This window comes from Balaenoptera borealis (genome assembly GCF_965194805.1).
Source record: "Balaenoptera borealis genome assembly, chromosome: 16".
In the NCBI taxonomy this organism is placed as follows: domain Eukaryota; kingdom Metazoa; phylum Chordata; class Mammalia; order Artiodactyla; family Balaenopteridae; genus Balaenoptera; species Balaenoptera borealis.
This window is the reverse complement of record NC_138872.1, coordinates 62,844,452-62,865,612: the sequence shown is the minus strand read 5'-3', so window position 1 is coordinate 62,865,612 and position 21,161 is coordinate 62,844,452. Positions and strand designations below refer to the sequence as shown.

The 21,161-nt window shown below is 44.1% G+C and overlaps 1 protein-coding gene across 3 annotated transcripts in view; it reads right to left on the bottom strand.

Moving 5' to 3' along the window:
* The window catches only part of NDE1 (nudE neurodevelopment protein 1), a 36,145-nt gene that overhangs the window by 13,259 nt on the left and 1,725 nt on the right, over positions 1 to 21,161 (bottom strand). For 2 of the 3 annotated variants that reach the window (XM_082360773.1, XM_082360774.1), the window contains exons 2-4: positions 15,414 to 15,539; positions 13,982 to 14,135; positions 9,155 to 9,303 (exon numbers count right to left, since the gene is read on the bottom strand). In XM_082360773.1, the coding sequence (XP_082216899.1) occupies positions 9,155 to 9,303; positions 13,982 to 14,135; positions 15,414 to 15,496 (386 nt within the window). In that variant the 5' untranslated portion in view covers positions 15,497 to 15,539. Of the gene's footprint in view, positions 1 to 9,154; positions 9,304 to 13,981; positions 14,136 to 15,413; positions 15,540 to 21,161 lie in introns of those variants that run through there. The other variant, XM_082360775.1, reaches the window with a different exon arrangement.

Genomic DNA, 21,161 nt, shown 5'->3' with positions numbered 1-21,161 from the left:
CCAGAAAGTTCCAAAAAGCAAAACTTGAATTCGCCACTCACTGGCAACTATTTATACAGATTTTAGATTGTATTAGGTATTATAATTAGACATAATTTAAAGTATATGGGAGGATGCACATAGGTTATATGCAAACGCTACACCATTTCATATAAGGGATTTGAGCATCCACAAATTTTGGTATCCTCAAGGGTCCTGGAACCAATCCCCCATGGATACCAAGGAACAACTGTATGGCAGGTTAACATATGACAGAGATGCGTTCAGTTCAGTGGAAAAAAGATGGAGTGTTTAACACATAGTACTGGCACAAGTGGCTATCTACCTAATGAAAATAAAATGGGACACATATACTAGGTACAAAAATAAATTCCAGGTAGGTTAAAAGCATAAGTTAAAACAATTAATAAAAAAATCTTGCAAAAAAAATTAAGAGAATACACGCATAATCAAACGATCAAGGAGATGTCCCTAGTGAGGTCTGGAAACCTAGAAGCTATAAAAGACATAATTGATGACCCAAAAATGAAAAATATTTGTATGAAAAATGAGACCACAAAGTCAACAGACAAAAGATTATTTGTAAAAAATATTTTTCAATGCGGGACAAAAGATGAGCAGCAAAAATACACAAAGAACTCTTACAAACTGATTTAAAAAAAAAAAAGGAGGGGCTTCCCTGGTGGCGCAGTGGTTGAGAATCTGCCTGCCAATACAGGGGACACGGGTTCGAGCCCTGGTCTGGGAAGATCCCACATGCCGTGGAGCAACTGGGCCCGTGAGCCACAATTACTGAGCCTGCGCGTCTGGAGCCTGTGCTCCACAACAAGAGAGGCTGCGATAGTGAGAGGCCCGCGCACCGTGATGAAGAGTGGCCCCCACTTGTCACAACTAGAGAAAGCCCTCGCACAGAAAGAAAGACCCAACACAGCCATAAAATAAATAAATAAATAAAAATTAAAAAAAATAAAAAATAAAAAGAAAGAGGGCTGTTACCAGAGATAACCTTTAAAAAAAAAAAAAAGGAGGTCCCACTTCTGGTAATAATAAGGTAGCTTGTATCAGACCAAATATCCTATAGATTACAACTACAAACTCTGGGTGAAACGAGAAAAACAATGATCTGAAGGCACTGGCAAAAACCGGAAGGGAGACAACACTTGGAAGAGAGACAACACTTGGAAGAAGGAACAGCAGTGGCTGAATTCTGTATCTTTATAAGCTTTGTGTCTATAGCTCCAGTGATAAAAATCCACCACCTTGGCGGAATCCCAAATCCTGCATATAAACTCTTCCCACACCTCTGGCTGACCCCTGAACCATGCATGTGCATGGCAGACTTGAAGCAGCCTAGTTAAAAGCGTCAAACAGATTTCACCTACTACCCATCAAAGGGAGACAGAGTTTGGAGTGTGAGTTCAGCCTACTTAACAAACAAACAAATTAGAAACATAACAGAATCCATAGTTTCTGCAACACATCATTCATAATGTCCAGAATATCATCCAAAATTACTAGACATATGAAAAGCAAGAAAATGTGACCCAAACTCAGTAGAAAAGGCAATCACTGGAACATCTAACATCTGAGATAACCCAGATGTTAGAATTAGCAGAAAAGGATCTTAAAGAAAGTTGTTATAACTATGCTCAAGGATGCAAAGAAAGAAATCTCAGTAGAGGACTAGGAAATTCTAGATCTTAAATATCTAAAATAAAACATTATTGGAACTGGCTTAACAGCAGATTGGAGGAGGGAAGAAGGAGTCAGTGAACTTGAAACCAGATCAATAGAAATGATCTAATTTGAGGAACCAAGACAAAGAAAATTAGGAAAAGATACGAACAGAGCCTCAGAGACCTGTGTGACAATATCAAAAGGACATGGGACACAACATGTGTGTAGTTGGTGTCCCAGAAGGGCAGGAGAGAAAGAAGAGGGCAGCAAAAATCTTTGAGGAAATAATGACCAAAGTCAAATTTGGCGAAAGACAAATTTACAGATCAAAGTGCCCAGCAAACCCCTAACAGGATAAATACATACAAAATCTAGGCACATCACAAACTGCTAAAAACCAAAAATAAAGAGAAATTCTGAGAGCAGCCAGAGAAAAACACCATATTATATACAGGGCAGTGACTATTCAAATGACCACTAACTTCTGACTTCCAGCAAGGAGACCAGAAGACAGCAGAACATCTTTAACGTGCTGAAAAAAAAAAAAAAAAAACAAAACACCTGTCAACCTGGAATTCCACATCCAGTGGAAATATCCTTCAAGAATGAAGGCAAGGAGGATTAACCAAGATGGCTGAGTAGAAGGACGTGCTCTCACTCCCTCTTGCGAGAGCACCAGAATCACAACTGGCTGCTGGACAATCATTGACAGGAAGACCCTGGACTTCACCAAGGAGCATACCCCACGTCCAAGGACAGAGGAGAAGCCACAGTGAGACGGTAGGAGGGGTGCAATCAGAGTAAAATCTAATCCCATAACTGCTGGGTGGGTGACTCACAGACTGGCAAACACTTATACCAGAGAAGTCCACCCACTGGAGTGAAGGTTCTGAGCCCCACGTCAGGCTTCCCAACCTGGGGGTCCGGCAACGGGAGAAGGAATTCCTAGAGAATCAGACTTTGAAGCCTAGTGGGAACTGATTGCAGGACTTCGACAGGACTGGGGGAAACTGAGACCCCACTCTTGGAGGGCACACACAAAGTAGTGTGCGCATCGGGACCCAGGGGAAGGAGCAGTGACCCTGGGGGAGACTGAACCAGACCTACCTGCTGGTGTTGGGGGGTCTCCTGCAGAGGTGGGGGGTGGTTCTGTTTCACTGTGGGGACAAGGACTCTGGCAGCGGAGGTTCTGGGAAGTGCTCCTTGGTGTAAGCCCTCCCAGAGTCTGCCATTAACCCCACCAAAGAGCCCAGGTAGGCTCCAGTGTTGGGTTGCCTCAGGCAAAACAACCAACAGGGAGGGAACCCAGCCCCACTCATCAACAGTCAAGTGGATTAAAGTTTTACTGAGCTCTGACCGCCACAGCAACAGTCAGCTCTACCCACCACCAGAGCCTCCCATCAAGCCTCTTAGATAGCCTCAACCACCAGAGGGCAGACAGCAGAAGCAAGAAAAACTACAATCCTGCAGCCTGTGGACCAAAAACCACAGTTACAGAAAGATAGACAAGATGAAAAGGCAGAGGGCTATGTACCAGATGAAGGAACAAGAAAAAACCCCAGAAAAACAACTAAATGAAGTGGAGATAGGCAACCTTCCAGAAAAAGAATTCAGAATAATGATAGTGAAGATGATTCAGGACCTCGGAATAAGAATGGAGGCAAAGATTGAGAAGTTGCAAGAAATGATTAACAAAGACCTAGAAGAATTAAAGAACAAACAAACAGAGATGACCAATACAATAACTGAAATGAAAACTACACTAGAAGGAATCAATAGCAGAATAACTGAGGCAGAAGAACGGATAAGTGACCTGGAAGACAGAATGATGGAATTCACTGCTGCGGAACAGACTAAAGAAAAAAGAATGAAAAGAAATGAAGACAGCCTAAGAGACCTCTGGGACAACATTAAACGCAACAACATTCGCATTATAGGGGTCCCAGAAGGTGAAGAGAGAGAGAAAGGACCACAGAAAATATTTGAAGAGATTATAGTCGAAAACTTCCCTAACATGGGAAAGGAAATAGCCACCCAAGTCCAGGAAGCACAGAGAGTCCCATACAGGATAGACCCAAGGAGAAACACGCCGAGACACATAGTAATCAAAGTGGCAAAAATTAAAGACAAAGAAAAATTATTGAAAGCAGCAAGGGAAAAACGACAAATAACATACAAGGGAACTCCCATAAGGTTAACAGCTGATTTCTCAGCAGAAACTCTGCAAGCCAGAAGGGAGTGGCATGATATACTTAAGGTGATGAAAGGGAAGAACCTACAACCAAGATTACTCTACCCGGCAAGGATCTCATTTAAATTTGATGGAGAAATCAAAAGCTTTACAGACAAGCAAAAGCTAAGAGAATTCAGCACCACCAAACCAGCTCTACAACAAATGCTAAAGGAACTTCTCTAAGTGGGAAACACAAGAGAAGAAAAGGACCTACAGAAACAAACCCAAAACAATTAAGAAAATGGTCATAGGAACATACATATCGATAATTACCTTAAACGTGAATGGATTAAATGCCCCAACCAAAAGACATAGACTGGCTGAATGGATACAAAAACAAGACCCATATATATGCTGTCTACAAGAGACCCACTTTAGACCTAGGGACACATACAGACTGAAAGTGAGGGGATGGAAAAAGATATTCCATGCAAATGGAAATCAAAAGAAAGCTGGAGTAGCTATACTCATATCAGATAAAATAGACTTTAAAATAAAGAATGTTACAAGAGACAAGGAAGGACACTACATAATGATCCAGGGATCAATCCAAGAAGAAGATATAACAATTATAAATATATATGCACCCAACATAGGAGCACCTCAATACATAAGGCAACTGCTAACAGCTATAAAAGAGGAAAGTGACAGTAACACAATCATAGTGGGGGACTTTAACACCTCACTTACACCAATGGACAGATCATCCAAAATGAAAATAAATAAGGAAACAGAAGCTTTAAATGACACAATAGAGCAGATAGATTTAATTGATATTTATAGGACTTTCCATCCAAAAACAGCAGATTACACGTTCTTCTCAAGTGCGCACGGAACATTCTCCAGGATAGATCACTTCTTGGGGCACAAATCAAGCCTCAGTAAATTTAAAAAAATTGAAATCATATCAAGCATCTTTTCTGACCACAACGCTATGAGATTAGAAATGAATTACAGGGAAAAAAACGTAAAAAAGACAAACACGTGGAGGCTAAACAATACGTTACTAAATAACCAAGAGATCACTGAAGAAATCAAAGAGGAAATCAAAAAATACCTAGAGACAAATGACAATGAAAACACGACGACCCAAAACCTATGGGATGCAGCAAAAGCAGTTCTAAGAGGGAAGTTTATAGCTATACAAGCCTACCTAAAGAAACAAGAAAAATCTCAAGTAAATAATCTAAACTTACACCTAAAGAAACTAGAGAAAGAAGAACAAACAAAACCCAAAGTTAGCAGAAGGAAAGAAATCATAAAGATCAGAGCAGAAATAAATGAAATAGAAACAAAGAAAACAATAGCAAAGATCAATAAAACTAAAAGTTGGTTCTTTGAGAAGATAAACAAAATTGATAAGCCATTAGCCAGACTCATCAAGAAAAAGAGGGAGAGGACTCAAATCAATAAAATCAGAAATGAAAAAGGAGAAGTTACAACAGACACCGCAGAAATACAAAGCATCCTAAGAGACTACTACAAGCAACTTTATGCCAATAAAATGGACAACCTGGAAGAAATGGACACATTCTTAGAAAGGTATAACCTTCCAAGACTGAACCAGGAAGAAACAGAAAATATGAACAGACCAATCACAAGTAATGAAATTGAAACTGTGATTAAAAATCTTCCAACAAACAAAAGTCCAGGACCAGATGGCTTCACAGGTGAATTCTATCAAACATTTAGAGAAGAGCTAACACCTATCCTTCTCAAACTCTTCCAAAGAATTGCAGAGGAAGGAACACTCCCAAACTCATTCTATGAGGCCACCATCACCCTGATACCAAAACCAGACAAAGACACTACAAAAAAAGAAAATTACAGACCAATATCACTGATGAATATAGATGCAAAAATCCTCAACAAAATACTAGCAAACAGAATCCAACAACACATTAAAAGGATCATACACCACGATCAAGTGGGATTTATCCCAGGGATGCAAGGATTCTTCAATATATGCAAATCAATCAATGTGATACACCATATTAACAAATTGAAGAATAAAAACCATATGACCATCTCAATAGATGCAGAAAAAGCTTTTGACAAAATTCAACACCCATTTCTGATAAAAACTCTCCAGAAACTGGGCATAGAGGGAACCTACCTCAACATAATAAAGGCCATATATGACAAACCCACAGCAAACATCATTCTCAATGGTGAAAAACTGAAAGCATTTCCTTTAAGATCAGGAACGAGACAAGGATGTCCACCCTCACCACTATTATTCAACATAGTTCTGGAAGTCCTAGCCACGGCAATCAGAGAAGAAAAAGAAATAAAAGGAATACAAATTGGAAAAGAAGAAGTAAAACTGCCACTGTTTGCGGATGACATGATACTATACATAGAGAATCCTAAAACTGCCACCAGAAAACTGCTAGAGCTAATTAATGAATATGGTAAAGTTGCAGGATACAAAATTAATGCACAGAAATCTCTTGCATTCCTATACACTAATGATGAAAAATCTGAAAGAGAAATTATGGAAACACTCCCATTTACCATTGCAACAAAAAGAATAAAATACCTAGGAATAAACCTACCTAGGAAGACAAAAGACCTGTATGCAGAAAACTATAAGACACTGATGAAAGAAATTAAAGATGATACCAACAGATGGAGAGATATGCCATGTTCTTGGATTGGAAGAATCAACATTGTGAAAATGAGTATACTACCCAAAGCAAGCTACAGATTCAATGCAATCCCTATCAAATTACCAATGGCATTTTTTACGGAGCTAGAACAAATCATCTTAAAATTTGTATGGAGACACAAAAGACCCCGAATAGCCAAAGCAGTCTTGAGGCAAAAAAATGGAGCTGGAGGAATCAGACTCCCTGACTTCAGACTATACTACAAAGCTACAGTAATCAAGACAATATGGTACTGGTACAAAAACAGAAACACAGATCAATGGAACAAGATAGAAAGCCCAGAGATTAACCCACGCACCTATGGTCAACTAATCTATGACAAAGGAGGCAAAGATATACAATGGAGAAAAGACAGTCTCTTCAATAAGTGGTGCTGGGAAAACTGGACAGCTACATGTAAAAGAATGAAATTAGAATACTCCCTAACACCATACACAAAAATAAACTCAAAATGGATTAGAGACCTAAATATAAGACTGGACACTATAAAACTCTTAGAGGAAAACATAGGAAGAACACTCTTTGACATAAATCACAGCAAGATCTTTTTTGATCCACCTCCTAGAGTAATGGAAATAAAAACAAAAATAAACAAATGGGACCTAATGAAACTTCAAAGCTTTTGCACAGCAAAGGAAACCATAAACAAGACGAAAAGACAACCCTCAGAATGGAAGAAAATATTTGCAAACGAATCAACGGACAAAGGATTAACCTCCAAAATATATAAACAGCTCATTCAGCTCAATGTTAAAGAAACAAACACCCCAATCCAAAAATGGGCAGAAGACCTAAATAGACATTTCTCCAAAGAAGACATACAGACGGCCACAAAGCACATGAAAAGATGCTCAACATCACTAATTATTAGAGAAATGCAAATCAAAACTACAATGAGGTATCACCTCACTCCTGTTAGAATGGGCATCATCAGAAAATCTACAAACAACAAATGCTGGAGAGGGTGTGGAGAAAAGGGAACCCTCTTGCACTGTTGGTGGGAATGTAAATTGATACAGCCACTATGGAGAACAATATGGAGGTTCCTTAAAAAACTAAAAATAGAATTACCATATGACCCAGCAATCCCACTACTGGGCATATACCCAGAGAAAACCATAATTCAAAAAGACACATGCACCCGAATGTTCATTGCAGCACTATTTACAATAGCCAGGTCATGGAAGCAACCTAAATGCCCATCAACAGACGAATGGATAAAGAAGGTGTGGTACATATATACAATGGAATATTACTCAGCCATAAAAAGGAACGAAATTGAGTCATTTGTTGAGACGTGGATGGATCTAGAGACTGTCATACAGAGTGAAGTAAGTCAGAAAGAGAAAAACAAATATCGTATATTAATGCATGTATGTGGAACCTAGAAAAATGGTACAGATGAGCCGGTTTGCAGGGCAGAAGTTGAGACACAGATGTAGAGAATGGACATATGGACACCAAGGGGGGAAAACTGCAGTGGGGTGGGGATGGTGGTGTGCTGAATTGAGCGATTGGGATTGACATGTATACACTGATGTGTATAAAATTGATGCCTAATAAGAACCTGCAGTATAAAAAAACAAACAAACAAACAAAAAAAAAAGAATGAAGGCAAAAGAAAGACATTTTCAGATAAACTAAAGCGAGAAGAATTCACCATCCGCAGACCTGCACCACAAGAAACCCTAAGGGAAGTTCTTCAAGCTGAAGGGAAATGATAACCAGAGGGAAACTTCAAGAAGGAATGAACCAGAAACTGTAAATCTGTGGGTAAATATAAAAGGCTATCTTTTTACTCTCTTACCTTCTCGCATTACAGCTATCACATAAAGTTCAAGGATGGTAAGTGAAACTCTAAGGTTGCAAGGCCGTTGCATTTGGTACATTATTAACGAAGTAGACTGAAAAGTTGAGCGTGTGTATTGGGGTCCCTAAAGCAACCGCAAAAAAGAATGCAAGGAGCTGTGGGTGCAGTGCCAAGGGCCTGTGTCTCAACAGGAGTGTGGGGCATGTGCACATTTGTCCACACTGATGAAACTGTACACTTCTTAAGATCTGTGCGTATCGCTGTATGTAATTTATATCTAAATCTTTTAAAAACAAAGTTTTCTTAAGAAAAAAAAAAAGTGCCTGGCTCAGAGTAGTTATTCAATAACTTACTTATTATTGTTAGTATTCTGCTAAACTTCAGAACATCAGTTTAAGAAATACTGTCCTATCTTAGGGCCTATTTATTGAGCACATGCTTGTCCTTCTGCCTGGAATGTTCTCACCCCACACTCTTCTCCTGGAAAATGCCTAGGCATCCCTCGGTCTTAGCCTAAATGGCATTTCCTTTGGGAAGCCTTGCCTAATATTCTCCCAGCAATGGACAAATTAATATAACCAATCACATGCTCCCACAGCACCCTGGGCTTGCAGCACTTGCTGCCTGTTGCCCATTTCCTATGAGGCTGTAGGACCCACAAGGGCACTGGCTTTGCTCACTGCTGAATTCTCTACCCTCAGCACAGTGCCTGGTACCCAGAGACAAAAGGCTCCCAAACCTCTTTTCTCCTTCCCAACGTACCGTTTGGCTCTTTCCAGGTCGTCATTGGCTTGCTCCAGCTCTCTGATGTATTTCTGAAGTTGATCTTTAATGGCTTTTGTCTGGGCAAGGTCATCCTCTAAGGCTGAGATCTGCCGGTAGCCTTCAGAATGCTGCGTTTCAAACTTCTCCTGAAGGACAGAATCAACACTGAGTGAATGATTTAAGACTCCCGACGAGGATGTTTACCTCCCTTCCCTGTCATCTCCTTAGGACACTGAAGGTTAATCCTGGGACAGAACGCTCTCCGTTGCAGCGCATGTGTGTTGTCCCTAGCTGCTGAGCACCCATTCCTCCCCCTCTGCACAGCCCACCGGCACGCCAATTTCTTTATAATTAATTTATTTTTATTATTTATTTATTTATTTTTGGCTGTTGGGTCTTCTTTGCTGCATATGGGCTTTCTCTTGTTGCGGCGAGCGGGGGCTACTCTTCATTGCAGTGCGCGGGCTTCAGTAGTTGTGGCTCGCAGGCTCCAGGGCGCAGGCTCAGTAGTTGTGGCTCACAGGCTTAGTTGCTCCGCAGGATGTGGGATTCTTTCCGGACCAGGGCTCGAACCCGTGTCCCCTGCACTGGCAGGCGGATTCTTAACCACTGCGCCACCAGGGAAGTCCCATGCCAATTTCTTTAGGGGATTTCTCTCTCCCTTATTCTAGGATCTTTGTGGGACCAGCCTTCCCATCACACTCACTCAGGATGCCAGAGGACAAGCCTAAGCTCAGTCAGGAGAACCTTCTGTCCACAGACATGGACTCTTAAGCAAATGAGGGATGATGGGGGGAACAGGGGGCCATCAAGCTGTCAAGTCCCGAGTGCTTCCTGAGCATCTTATACCCTGCCCCCTCCCACACTGGTCCCTGCAGCCTCTGGTATCAAGCAGCCCCCACCAATCTTCAAAGCGATCATTTTGTGCAAGGCGTCCACAGCCACAGAAAGCCTCATAAACCTCTCCGAGCCTGATCCACAAGGGCAATGCCGAGGCTCTTCACGTGATACCCCTGGATTACAGACAGAATAGCAGGAATCACAACGGCTTTGTTGCCTGTGCCTCACAGTCAGATCATGGACTCAGTTTGACAACTGTTCTGACTTTGTGACCCAGGACACTCTCCCTGCGGCATGGGGGAGTTAGGAACTTCTGGGCCTCTGAGGAGGGAGAGAGAGAAGGGAGGGAGGAAAGGGAGGCAGGAGGGAAGGGAAGAAGGAAAAAAACAAAACTGTTGTTTTTACCAAAAGAAGCTTAGGGTGATCTAGCCGGTGCTTTCCAAGGCAAGGCACAGCCCACATGACGTCTCAACCAACCTGCTGCTGCCCAGCTACGGCAGCTAACATTTACCACAGGTCTACTCTGTGCCAGCCTCTGGGCTCAGGAGGCTGTTTTTGTTGCCTCATTTAATGCCATTTCAGAGACATGGGAACTGAGGCTCAGTCACTTCGTCAGCCCAAAGTCAACTGGAAGCACATGACTGAGCCAAGATCCATCCCGGCCACCTGGGCTTGCGCTCTTAGAACAACTACGCTAAACTGCCCTCAACTACTTCCATCCAGGTCACATAGGAACTGATCACATGTGTGTGCGCACACACGCGCGCACACACGCGCGCGCGCGCGCGCACACACACACACACACACACACACACACACACACACACACTCACTCACTCACTCCGGCTCTGGATCCTTTCTCAAATTACTTTCCATCGTCAGACACCCTTACCACCTTTCCTTCATCTACAAACATGAAAGAAAACACTCACTTCCCACAGGAAAGGCCCAAGTCTAATTAGAAAGTTAGAAAAACAGGCCAACTCCTCTTGAGTCAGTCCAGTAAACAAAGCTGTTGCTAGAAACAGTCTGGAGGCACTGGGGAGAGTGATGTAATGGTGACCGGGCCAGAGAGGCGTGGCCAGAGCCACGGTGAAAGAAGAAGGTCCACAGAACAGGCAGATTATTTACAGGGCGAGGACAGGGAGGGGTGTCACATCCTCACGCTGCTCTGCTCGGTCTCCTCTGATACTCTGTTTCCTGGCTATGAGCACAGAAGCGTCTTGGCTCAGACAAGCAGGGGCAGACCAGGCCCAGGCACGGGCAAATTCCCAGGCGTGGCTCTGATGGCTTCCCACCCTTGATTTGGGTGCCTCCCCAAATAAAACAGGAGGATGCAGGATCCTAGGTCATTAACCTAAATTCCAACACAGGTTCCAAGAAGACGCAGCTACTGGGCTTGTCCACCAGCATAAGGATTCACATGTTGTCCTTTGAACTTGGGGACATGAAAAGCTGTTGCGCTTTCGTTTGGGGCTAATTATAATAAACTGTCAGCTGATGGAGGCATCAATAGATGCTCTGTTGGATCCCTTGCAAGCTTTTTTATTCAACTTGCAATGAATAAGCCACTTGTCAAGGAGTCTGACTCAGTTGAAGACTTTCCTCTTAGGTGACAGAAATATGTGCTGGGGGCAGTTCTTCACTCCAAGGTAGTTCTGTTTCCTCGCCTGCTTCACACCCTGTGTCTCGTGAACCTGCCATGTAGTTGCAATGAAGAGGTCTTCTGCTGGTTCAGTGGCTCAGTCTGGAAGTGGTTAATTACTTAGCAACTGCATGATATTTACTCAGCACGTCCTCCTACCCTCTCCAAACGATGGTTCATACCACTAGTCTTCCCATCCCTGAGCCCCATTCAGTGTAAGGGCTGTAAAAATTCCCCAGTGCCTAGGGCAGGGGCCAGGCTGTTAACAAAAGGAGTGACGTGAGCCACGTGTAAGCAGCAAAAGACACTCAGTCCCCGGTGTCAGAGTTGGGGGGGAAAGGACAGAAGTGGGGAGCGGGGGCAAACTGGAGAAGGCTTGCTCTGTCTAAGCAACCACAACTCAGCTTTTTGCCGGTGTGGAAGAAGGCCGGCCTGGGGTAGCCAGATCCACCAAAGGAAGATCAAAGGAAGTCGGAAATCTACGTTTTTACAAGAAGCCTCACAACTCTGAATGTTGATACTAAATATTTTTTTTAAAAAACCCACTAAAGATATATATTTTACTATCAAAAGAACAAACTGTAAGCAAACCCTCACCTCTAGTTAACAGCCTACTGCAGTATTTACCGGGAAGTGTACAGATGTTGGTGATTCACTTTGAAATGCATTGGGAAGATGGACTGATGGATGGATAGATATATAATAAAGTATGTAAGTATGGCAAAGGTCATTGGTAGAGCCCAGGTGGTAGATACAGGTGTTCACTGGAAAATTCTTTCAACCCTACTGTGTACTTGAAAACTTTCATGATACAATGTTGAGTGAAAACCACTAAAGGCTTAAGCAAACAACATCTATGGGCCAGACTGACCCATGGGTGGCCAGCGGGCTCTGTGGTCCATGCCGTAAAAGCTCGGAGTCCACTGCTCAGTTTCTACGGTCTGTGTGGTCCTCCCTCTGCTACTCCCCACCCCTCGATCCCCAATCTGTTTGTTGGCCCCGCTTTCTCCCACGTGCTAGTAAAGCCAGATTCCCAAGGTCCACTTGACAGTCATTCTTGCCCGTGTCTGTGGCAGTTCCATATTAACTCTTCATCAAACCCTTGTACACCAAGTTGCTGGCTAGACACACACACACACCTTCAAACACCAGCTCAAGTCCCTCCCATCTCCTCCATGACGCTGTCTCCAACCCGTGCAAATCTCTCTCAGGAGGATCTCATGGCCCTTACCACATAACTGAGCATCTTTTCGCTAAGTGCTTCCAGCTGTTAGGTCTGTCTTCCCCGCAAAGCTTCCAGAGGGCAAGGGACACATCCCCATCCACTGTGCATCACACCTAGCCCGGGACTCACACGGCAGGGCCTTGGCTAGTTCTCCCAGTGGCTCAGCAAAATATATATGAGGAGCTTTGTTTTAAACAGAAAAAAAAAACCAAGACACGCAGACATGCTGGGGCCCCACCCAGACTTCCTGAGAATGGGAATCTCAGGGCGGGGTGGGTCCAGGCCTGTCTGATGTTTATGAGGCTGGCCAGGTGACCCTGCCTGGCAGTGAGGGCTGAGAGCTGTCCCTAGGGCACAGAGTTACACTTTGTGATCATCTGCTAAGCTCTACAGAGTGTCCAAAAGGCATTCTTTACCCTGCAGAGAAGTGGTTCTCCAGATACTTGGCAATGTCTGCAGATATTTTTGGTTGTCACAACCTGGGGGAGGGGGTGCTACTGGCATCTAGTGGGTGGAGACCAGGATGCTGTTAAACAGCCCACAGTATGAAACTCGGCCCCCACAAGAGAATCATGTGGCTGCCTTCAAATGTCAACAGTGCCCAGGCTGAGGAATCTGCTCTGTCCAACAGGACTTTCCGTAACGATGAAGACATTCTACAGCCTCTCTGTCCCACAGTGACACCCACTAGAGACGTGTGGCCTTTGAGCACTTGAAATATTGGCTAGTATGACTGAGGAATTAAATTTCTATTTATTTTATTTTAATTAACTTAATGTCAGTAGCCGCACGTGGCTAGGGGCGACCACTCTGGACAGCATAACCCTGGGCCTTATAACAATCAGCAATTCCAGAGATACTCCATACTCTAGAAAGGTCTACCTTCCACGTGCCTTGCAGGATCGTCACCAACAGCCAAGAATGGCCGTGGGACATGTGTGAGACCTGCCTCTCACAGAGCGCCTCCATCAGGGGCATCAAGAATTCAAGTGCCACACGTGCCCAGCAGGCCCGGGGGTGGGAGTGAGCCCGGGGCCAAGTCTGCAGGCTCCCTTTTCCAGTCACGGCGCTGGACGCCATCCACACCTGCATGCGTCCCCTCTCACCCCCTCACCTTGATGGTTTCCAGCTCCATGCGAAGGCGGTTGTTTTCTGACAGCAGGTCCCTGTTCCTGGTTTCAATTTGTTGCAGCTGCGTCTCCAATTCAGCTTCATATTCTCGGCTTCCCTCCTGGAATTCTCGGAGTTCCTCTTGAGTGTTCTCTGCCCTACAGAATTCCCAGGTGTTAGCTGATCATTTACTGAGCGCTTACGTGCTGCTGTTATACATGTATCAGCTCTTTATTCAACTGCCTTTTGAGGCAGAAACTGTCATTGTCCTCATTATACAGATGAGAAGATGAGGTGACTTGTCTCGAGGTCAAACAAGTCAGAAACAGAGCTTGGGCCTGCCCCCAGGTGTGCCTGACTCCACAGCCCTTTCTTAACCAATTCACTCTCCACACATTCATTCCACTTGTACTTTTTGGAGCCCAACATGTAGTAAACACACTTTGGATTGTGTATTCTCTGCAGATTTATTTGCAAGTAGAAACTGGACATAATACAAATGCTCACTTATCACACCACTATCATGGGTCCCTGCCCCATATCCCAAACGCCCAATTCTACCTTCTCAATCCTTAAAAGTCAAGGGATATCTTTTTTTTTTTTTAACACCAAGCCTAAATTCTCTTTAAATCAAACTAAGAATAAAGAAATTAGAGGAGCCGGAATAAGACCTCCCTGTGTAGATTACAAGAGTCCATGAGAAATAAAAAGAAACAACGTTAAACACACACACACACACACACACACACACACACACACACACACACACACACTCTCCCTCCCTCTCTCCCTCCCTCTCTCCCTCTCTCCCTCCCTCTCCCTCTCTCTCCTTCTCTCTCCCTCTCTCCCTCTCTCCCTCTCTCTCCCTCTCTCTCCCTCTCTCTCCCTCTCTCTCCCTCTCTCCCTCTCTCCCCCTCTCCCCCTCTCCCCCTCTCCCCCTCTCTCCCTCCCTCTCTCTCCCTCTCTCCCTCTCTCCCTCCCTCCCTCCCTCTCTCTCTCCCAGATATGGGCACTGAAACACTGGTTTCAAATTTAAAAATCTGTAACAACCCATTTTCCTAGGCATAGGGAGAAGTTCTTTCCCCACACACGAAGGGCAGACCAGATACGGCATCCAGGAGCTGATAAAACCCTGCGAGAAAATAAGCTGGGAAGTAGCACAGCCGTTTGCTTAGGACCCTAGGCTTTGGGGTTCAAATTCCAGCTCTGTTACTCCCCTGGCTGTCTGACCTTGGGCAAGTTGACTTGCTTTCACTGAGGCTCAGTTTCCTCATTTGTAAAATGGGGTGAGAATGGTTTCTCCATGGGACGCTGTTGAGATTTAACTGAGATGTATGTTAAGCCCTTCACAGTGCCTGGCACATAGTAGGCCCACAATAAATGGTTGCTGCCATCACTATGGGAAGAAAAAGCAAGGTGAACTTTGGAGAACTGACCTCTGCTTGTAGGTCATAGCCAGGTCTTTCCAATAGTTAGCTTCTTCCCCCTCGGAGTTGAAAGTCTTTCCCGAGTCTTCCATTGTGAAAACAGGGGAAAAGATTATTATTCTTGTCTCATGATGTCTAGAAGAGAAAGTTTTAAAATTATTACCCACATTTGGTTAAACAGCTGATCTTTAATGGGGAAAAAAAATTCCTAGACTTTATGCTGGATTAAATGTGGCAAAAAACATTTGCCAAAAAACTAAAACTAAACCCAGACAAAATACAGCCCACCTGCACATTACATTCCATGGATAAACCTACCAGGGGGCTTCCCTGGTGGCACAGTGGTTAAGAATCTGCATGCTAATGCAGGGGACGTGGGTTCGAGCCCTGGTCCGGGAAGATCCCACATGCTGCAGAGCAAATAAGCCCATGCGCCACAACTACTGAACCTGCGTTCTAGAGCCTGCGAGCCACAACTACTGAAGCCTGCGTGCCTAAAGCTTGTGCTCCGCAACAAGAGAAGCCACCGCAATGAGAAGCCCACGCACCGCAACTAAGCTCTCCACAAGAGAAAGCCCGCGTGCAGCAACAAAGACCCAACGCAGCCAAAAATAAAATAAATGTACTAAAAAAAAAAACCTACACATTTGGGGGGGGGGAGGGGAGGATGTCTCACGGGTTCTAACTTAGGCAACCAGGTGCCACCACCATCCCCATCACCAGAGACAGAGAATCAGAAGGAAAAGTCTTTAGGGTGAGGGGATACTGAACCCAGCTTGGGACATTTTTAATTGGACGTGCCTGTGATACATTGAGATGCAACACTGGATCTGAAACTCGGGGTGAAGTCCAGGCTAACAATACAAATTTAAGAATCATGAGTTTGTAGCTGGTTCTTCCTTTTTTCTTGTGACAGAACCACGAGATAATTGACTGAGAACTATTTATGGATCTCTGAGGAGTGCCAGTGTTTGAAAGCTGGGAAGAGAAACAGTGATCAGAGACAGAGGAGAAACAGGTGAGAGAGATGAGAACCAGAACGGTTTCAAGGGGAAAAAAGAGAACGTTCCACAGTATCCAAGATGCAACAGAGAAGCTGGGAAGGTAAGGACTGGGAAATATCCACCCACAAGACTTGGCAAAACGTTGATCACTGGTGATGTGAGCAAGAATGGTTTCAACACAGGGAGGAGGGGTAAACAGGGTGGAGGAGTAACTAGGAGGTGAGGAAGAGGAAGTAGATGGGATTTTGGAGAACTGGGTATGAGAAGAAAAGAAGACACATTAGACAGTAGCCAGAGGGGAGTGCTGATAAGGGCCTGGACTCTGAGGACGCTGAGCTATCCAGAGCAGAGGTTAGGGAACAAATTTCTATTAACAGTTATCAGTCTATGGACTCCCGGCTGATAGAGCCTCTCAATGTAACAGCTTATTTTCTCAATTTATTTAAGACTCTGAGCTTGTCAAAAGGTCTTTAGGAAACCAAATGAGATCTCTCCAAAGTCCCTTCTTCCCCTCAAGCTAGCTCATGGTTCTGTCTTTGGGGACAACAGAATGAACACAACCCCTCACTCTGCAAGACATAACTAACAAGCTGTATATCTGGCTAAATATACAAATAATTCCGCTAAATATGTCAGTGTTGACATGGACACAATCACCAACTTCTGGATCCCTGGTAGAAACTGAACAATGATACCTACACCAGTAAGCACAGTACTTACTGATAACTCTACATTTGTAAGGACCTGTATTCACACCTCTTCCTCCAAATTTCTCTCCCTTCCCTAATTCAGAGAAAACATGCATGTCCCCACCCACTCCCTTCTGGGGAACAGAGTTTCTCTGAAAGCTTGACTAAAGCAGAGAAGCTGGATGGAGTAGAAAGTTGTTAATTTGATTTTTTTTTCCAGTCCATCATTCCTTCTTCCATCTTTCTGTAACAGCACCCTAACATTCCCTTGGGGAAACCAATTCTACACTCCTTCCATGGGGCTCAGATGGACCTGACATCATCTTCTGCATCTGGGAGAACTCATGCTTCCAGCATCATCGGTAACGGGCTCAGAGGTGGGCCTAACCCAAGCTGAACCAATGACAAGGATCAGCCTAATCCAAACTGAGCCAATGATTGGCTCAGGGGTGCATGTAACTCAAGGTGAGCCAATGAGTGTCCAGGCCCAGGCCTTTCATGGAGCTATCAAGAAAGAAACTCTCTGGAGTTGTTAACTAACCTTACTGTAGTAATTATTTCACAAAATATACGTCTCAAACCATCACGTGCTACACCTTAAACTTACACAACATTATATGTCAATTATATCTCCATAAAGCCCAGGGGGGGAGGCAGGGAGAAGAAACTCTTTCCATTAGGGTTTGTGGTGGTCATCTTGCTATCACAAGGGAGGAGCCTGCCTGAGAATGAAGCCAAAACAAAGGAAAGCAGGGCCAAGAAGTGGAGAGACTGGGTCCTGACAATATCATTCGGACACCTGGGTCCAGTCATTCCTGATTTAAGGTTAGGAGAGATAATCAACTCCCTTTCTTGGTTGGACCAGTTAGGTCTGGATTTCTGCTACAAGAGAGGCCTAATTAACGTCTGGAGTAAAAGATCTTGTTTGCTGAAAGTACAAAGGATAGAGCACCTAGAGTGTAAATAACAGTAATTACCATGGTGACGGGTAAGGGTAAACCTAATTCTGGTAATCCCTGCTCAAGCCGCAAGCTCTAATGAGCCCAGAGCTCATCTAGTGTGGGGTCACCAAACCAATGTCTATAGCGTTAAGAGCCCAGTGCCCATGCAACTGTAACTGAATGCTGTGTGGCCATTAATGATCATATTGAGGACAGTCTCAACTGCACAGCATGGGAGGAATTCTGTGTACAGGAGGGTGAGAAAGTGAGGAACTAGGAACAATGAATGTACACTGACTTTTCTTGATGTTTGGAAAAAGATCACGTCCAAGTTCAACGTAATGAGTCCCCGCCCACTCCTCTAAATATTTCCTACAGCCCCACCCCTCACTCGCTTACGCTGCAGCCACACTGCCTTCTTTCTGTTCCTTGAACACACCAAGCTTGCTCCCACTCAGGGTCTTTGAACTGGCTGTTCTCTCTGCCTGGAATGCTCTTCCCTCAGATCTCTGCTAGCAGATTTCCTTCTTGCTGTTCAGATCACAGCTGAACTGTCTTCCCCAGAGAGACCTTATCTGAACATCCCACCAAATACCTCCTCCAGCCCTTCACTATCATATTAACCCCTGCTTTGTTTTATTTCATCACTTTATGAGTTTTGTTTTTGTTTTATCTTCCTCCACTGGAATGTCAGTTTTGAGCACAGGGACCTTCACCATCTTGCTTTTTTATTCCCAATTCCTTGAACAGTGCCTGGCATATAATAGGCTTTCAATAAATGCTTGTGGAAGGAAGGAACACAGGGAAAGATAGAGACTGGCCACTCACTGGAAGGGGATGTGAGGTTAAGGAAAAGAAGCAAGAGACCCTCTGAAGGCTAGTTTATAGTTTACTTCTGTAAATCCCTAAGATACTTAACAGGATGGGGAAAAACCTTTCTCCCTCAGCACCTGAGTGGCATCTCATTAATGGGAAGGGGCTGGAGGACAGGGTGCCATGTTGGAAACTACCCCCTCCCCAGGTGTACATGATGAGGAGTATCTGATACAGTTACTGGAATTTAATAACCTTCATCCTGCAATCTTACCACAGATGAGTTTTAGAAAAGGGCTCTTTATCACAGCCAGTGAGGCTTATAACTTAAGCCTCAGTAAAGAAATGATATTGAGATGTTTTAGGAGGCGCTTCCACTGTGGCTCTAATTACAGCCCCTGCATTTTAAAAACACCCCTAGGGAAGAGAAAAACTATGCTAGAGGCTAAGAGGAAAGAAGTAACAGCTGAACTTCACTTTCTTATGAAACAGCATACTTAAAAACCTGACCTTTTTTTTTTTTGGCCATTTGAAAATGTCTCAGAAAGTTCTAATGTGCATTACTCCCTGCCACAGATAGCAGGTAAGACAACTGGCAAAGGTTCTCCTTTTCCAGCATTATTTACTGAATTTTATCATCACCTTCTATTTGTGGTGTGTTAGGCATTTAATACATTATTTCCAAACAACTTGACCCTCTTTAAGCTGTTTAACTGTAAGGGGTAGGTAGGCAAGGCAATCACTTGGTTTCGTAGGAAGCTGGAGCAGAAACATTGTATGCCTTGGCCATCTGCATAGGTGCAACAGAGTGGCAAACCAGACCCAAGTGCAAGGCAGTCTTTGAATTCAAATTCCAGATCTCCCTGGGGTTGCCAATAGACTGGAGGTCAGTTTCACTCTTTGGTCCACGCAGTCTTTTGAAAGGCACTGTGTCAGGCAAGTGTTAATGCTTGGTCACAGTATACACAACTTTGTACCCACTATCTTAAAAGTGGATACTGCATGCATTTATTGCATCCGAGCCACAGGGATATGTCTTCCTAACTTACGTTCTCAATACACCATCATGCCGTCATGTCCCAGTAGCTCTGTGGACAAACCTGATGGGCACCTCAAATGTATGTGCTACAGCATGCAAGAACTGGGATCAAGTGGTCCAATAAGTACTTATTTTCTATTTTGGATAACTTAGATCTATTACTCTTACAAAAGTGTTTCAGCAAGTTTTTGGGGGGCGGGTATTTTCCATGATCAAACTTAACAGGAAAGTCTGAAAACACACTTGAGACACACACCTTTGATTTCAAAACTCTAGAAAAAACAAAGCCTTTCTCAGCTCTCCTCTGAGTGAAGAAAGCCAGCACAGCTGGTCAGGAGCAACACACACATATAAACCATCAGGAATTAACAGCCCTTCTCCACCCCAACCCCAATCTCTCCCAATCAAAACACATGGAAGAGAGGAAGGGAAAGGGAGAAAGAGAAAGAAGCTGCCAGAGACTGGCACATGCTCCCACGGCTTCTACGTTATGACGCAGGCTTTGCATTTTGCAGAAGTGACATTACTGGGGCAAAATCAGTCAAGAGTCAGCAAGTCTGACTTGTCTCGGTGCTTTCAAAGTCTGTAATGATCTCCCTACCAAAATACCTCAGTAGGCATGCAAGGACATATGCTCAAGGGTGTACACCATCATTGACTGAGAGGAAAACTAGAGGAACTTAACTGTTGACAGAGGACTGATCAGAAAATGGTGCAGTTAAGAAGTAAATGTACTGGGCTTCCCTGGTGGCGCAGTGGTTAAGAATCCGCCTGCCAACGCAGGGGACAAGGGTTCAAGTTCCCACACGCCGCAGAGCAATGAAGCCCGTGCGCCACAACTACTGAGCCTGCGCTCTAGAGCCCAAAAGCCACAACTACTGAGTCCTCGTGCCCCAACTACTGAAGCCCGCGCGCCTAGAGCCCGTGCTCTGCAACAAGAGAAGCCACCGCGATGAGAAGTCTGCGCACTGCAAGGAAGAGTAGCCCCCGCTCGCCGCAACTAGAGAAAGCCCGCGCGCAGCAAGGAAGACCCAACGCAGCCAAAAATAAATAAAATAAATAATTTTCAAAAAAAAAAAAGTAAATGTACTGATATGGAAGAAAGTTTATAAGTTAAGAAAGTGCCATTTTTGTTTGCAAATGTATCTCCCTCTGCGTATACAAATAGAAAAGGGTCTGTAAGGATATACCAGTACGGGGGGGGGGGGGGTAAGGCAGACACTGAGATTCGAACCTGTACCTGACACTTCTCTAAGATATATATTGTTTTT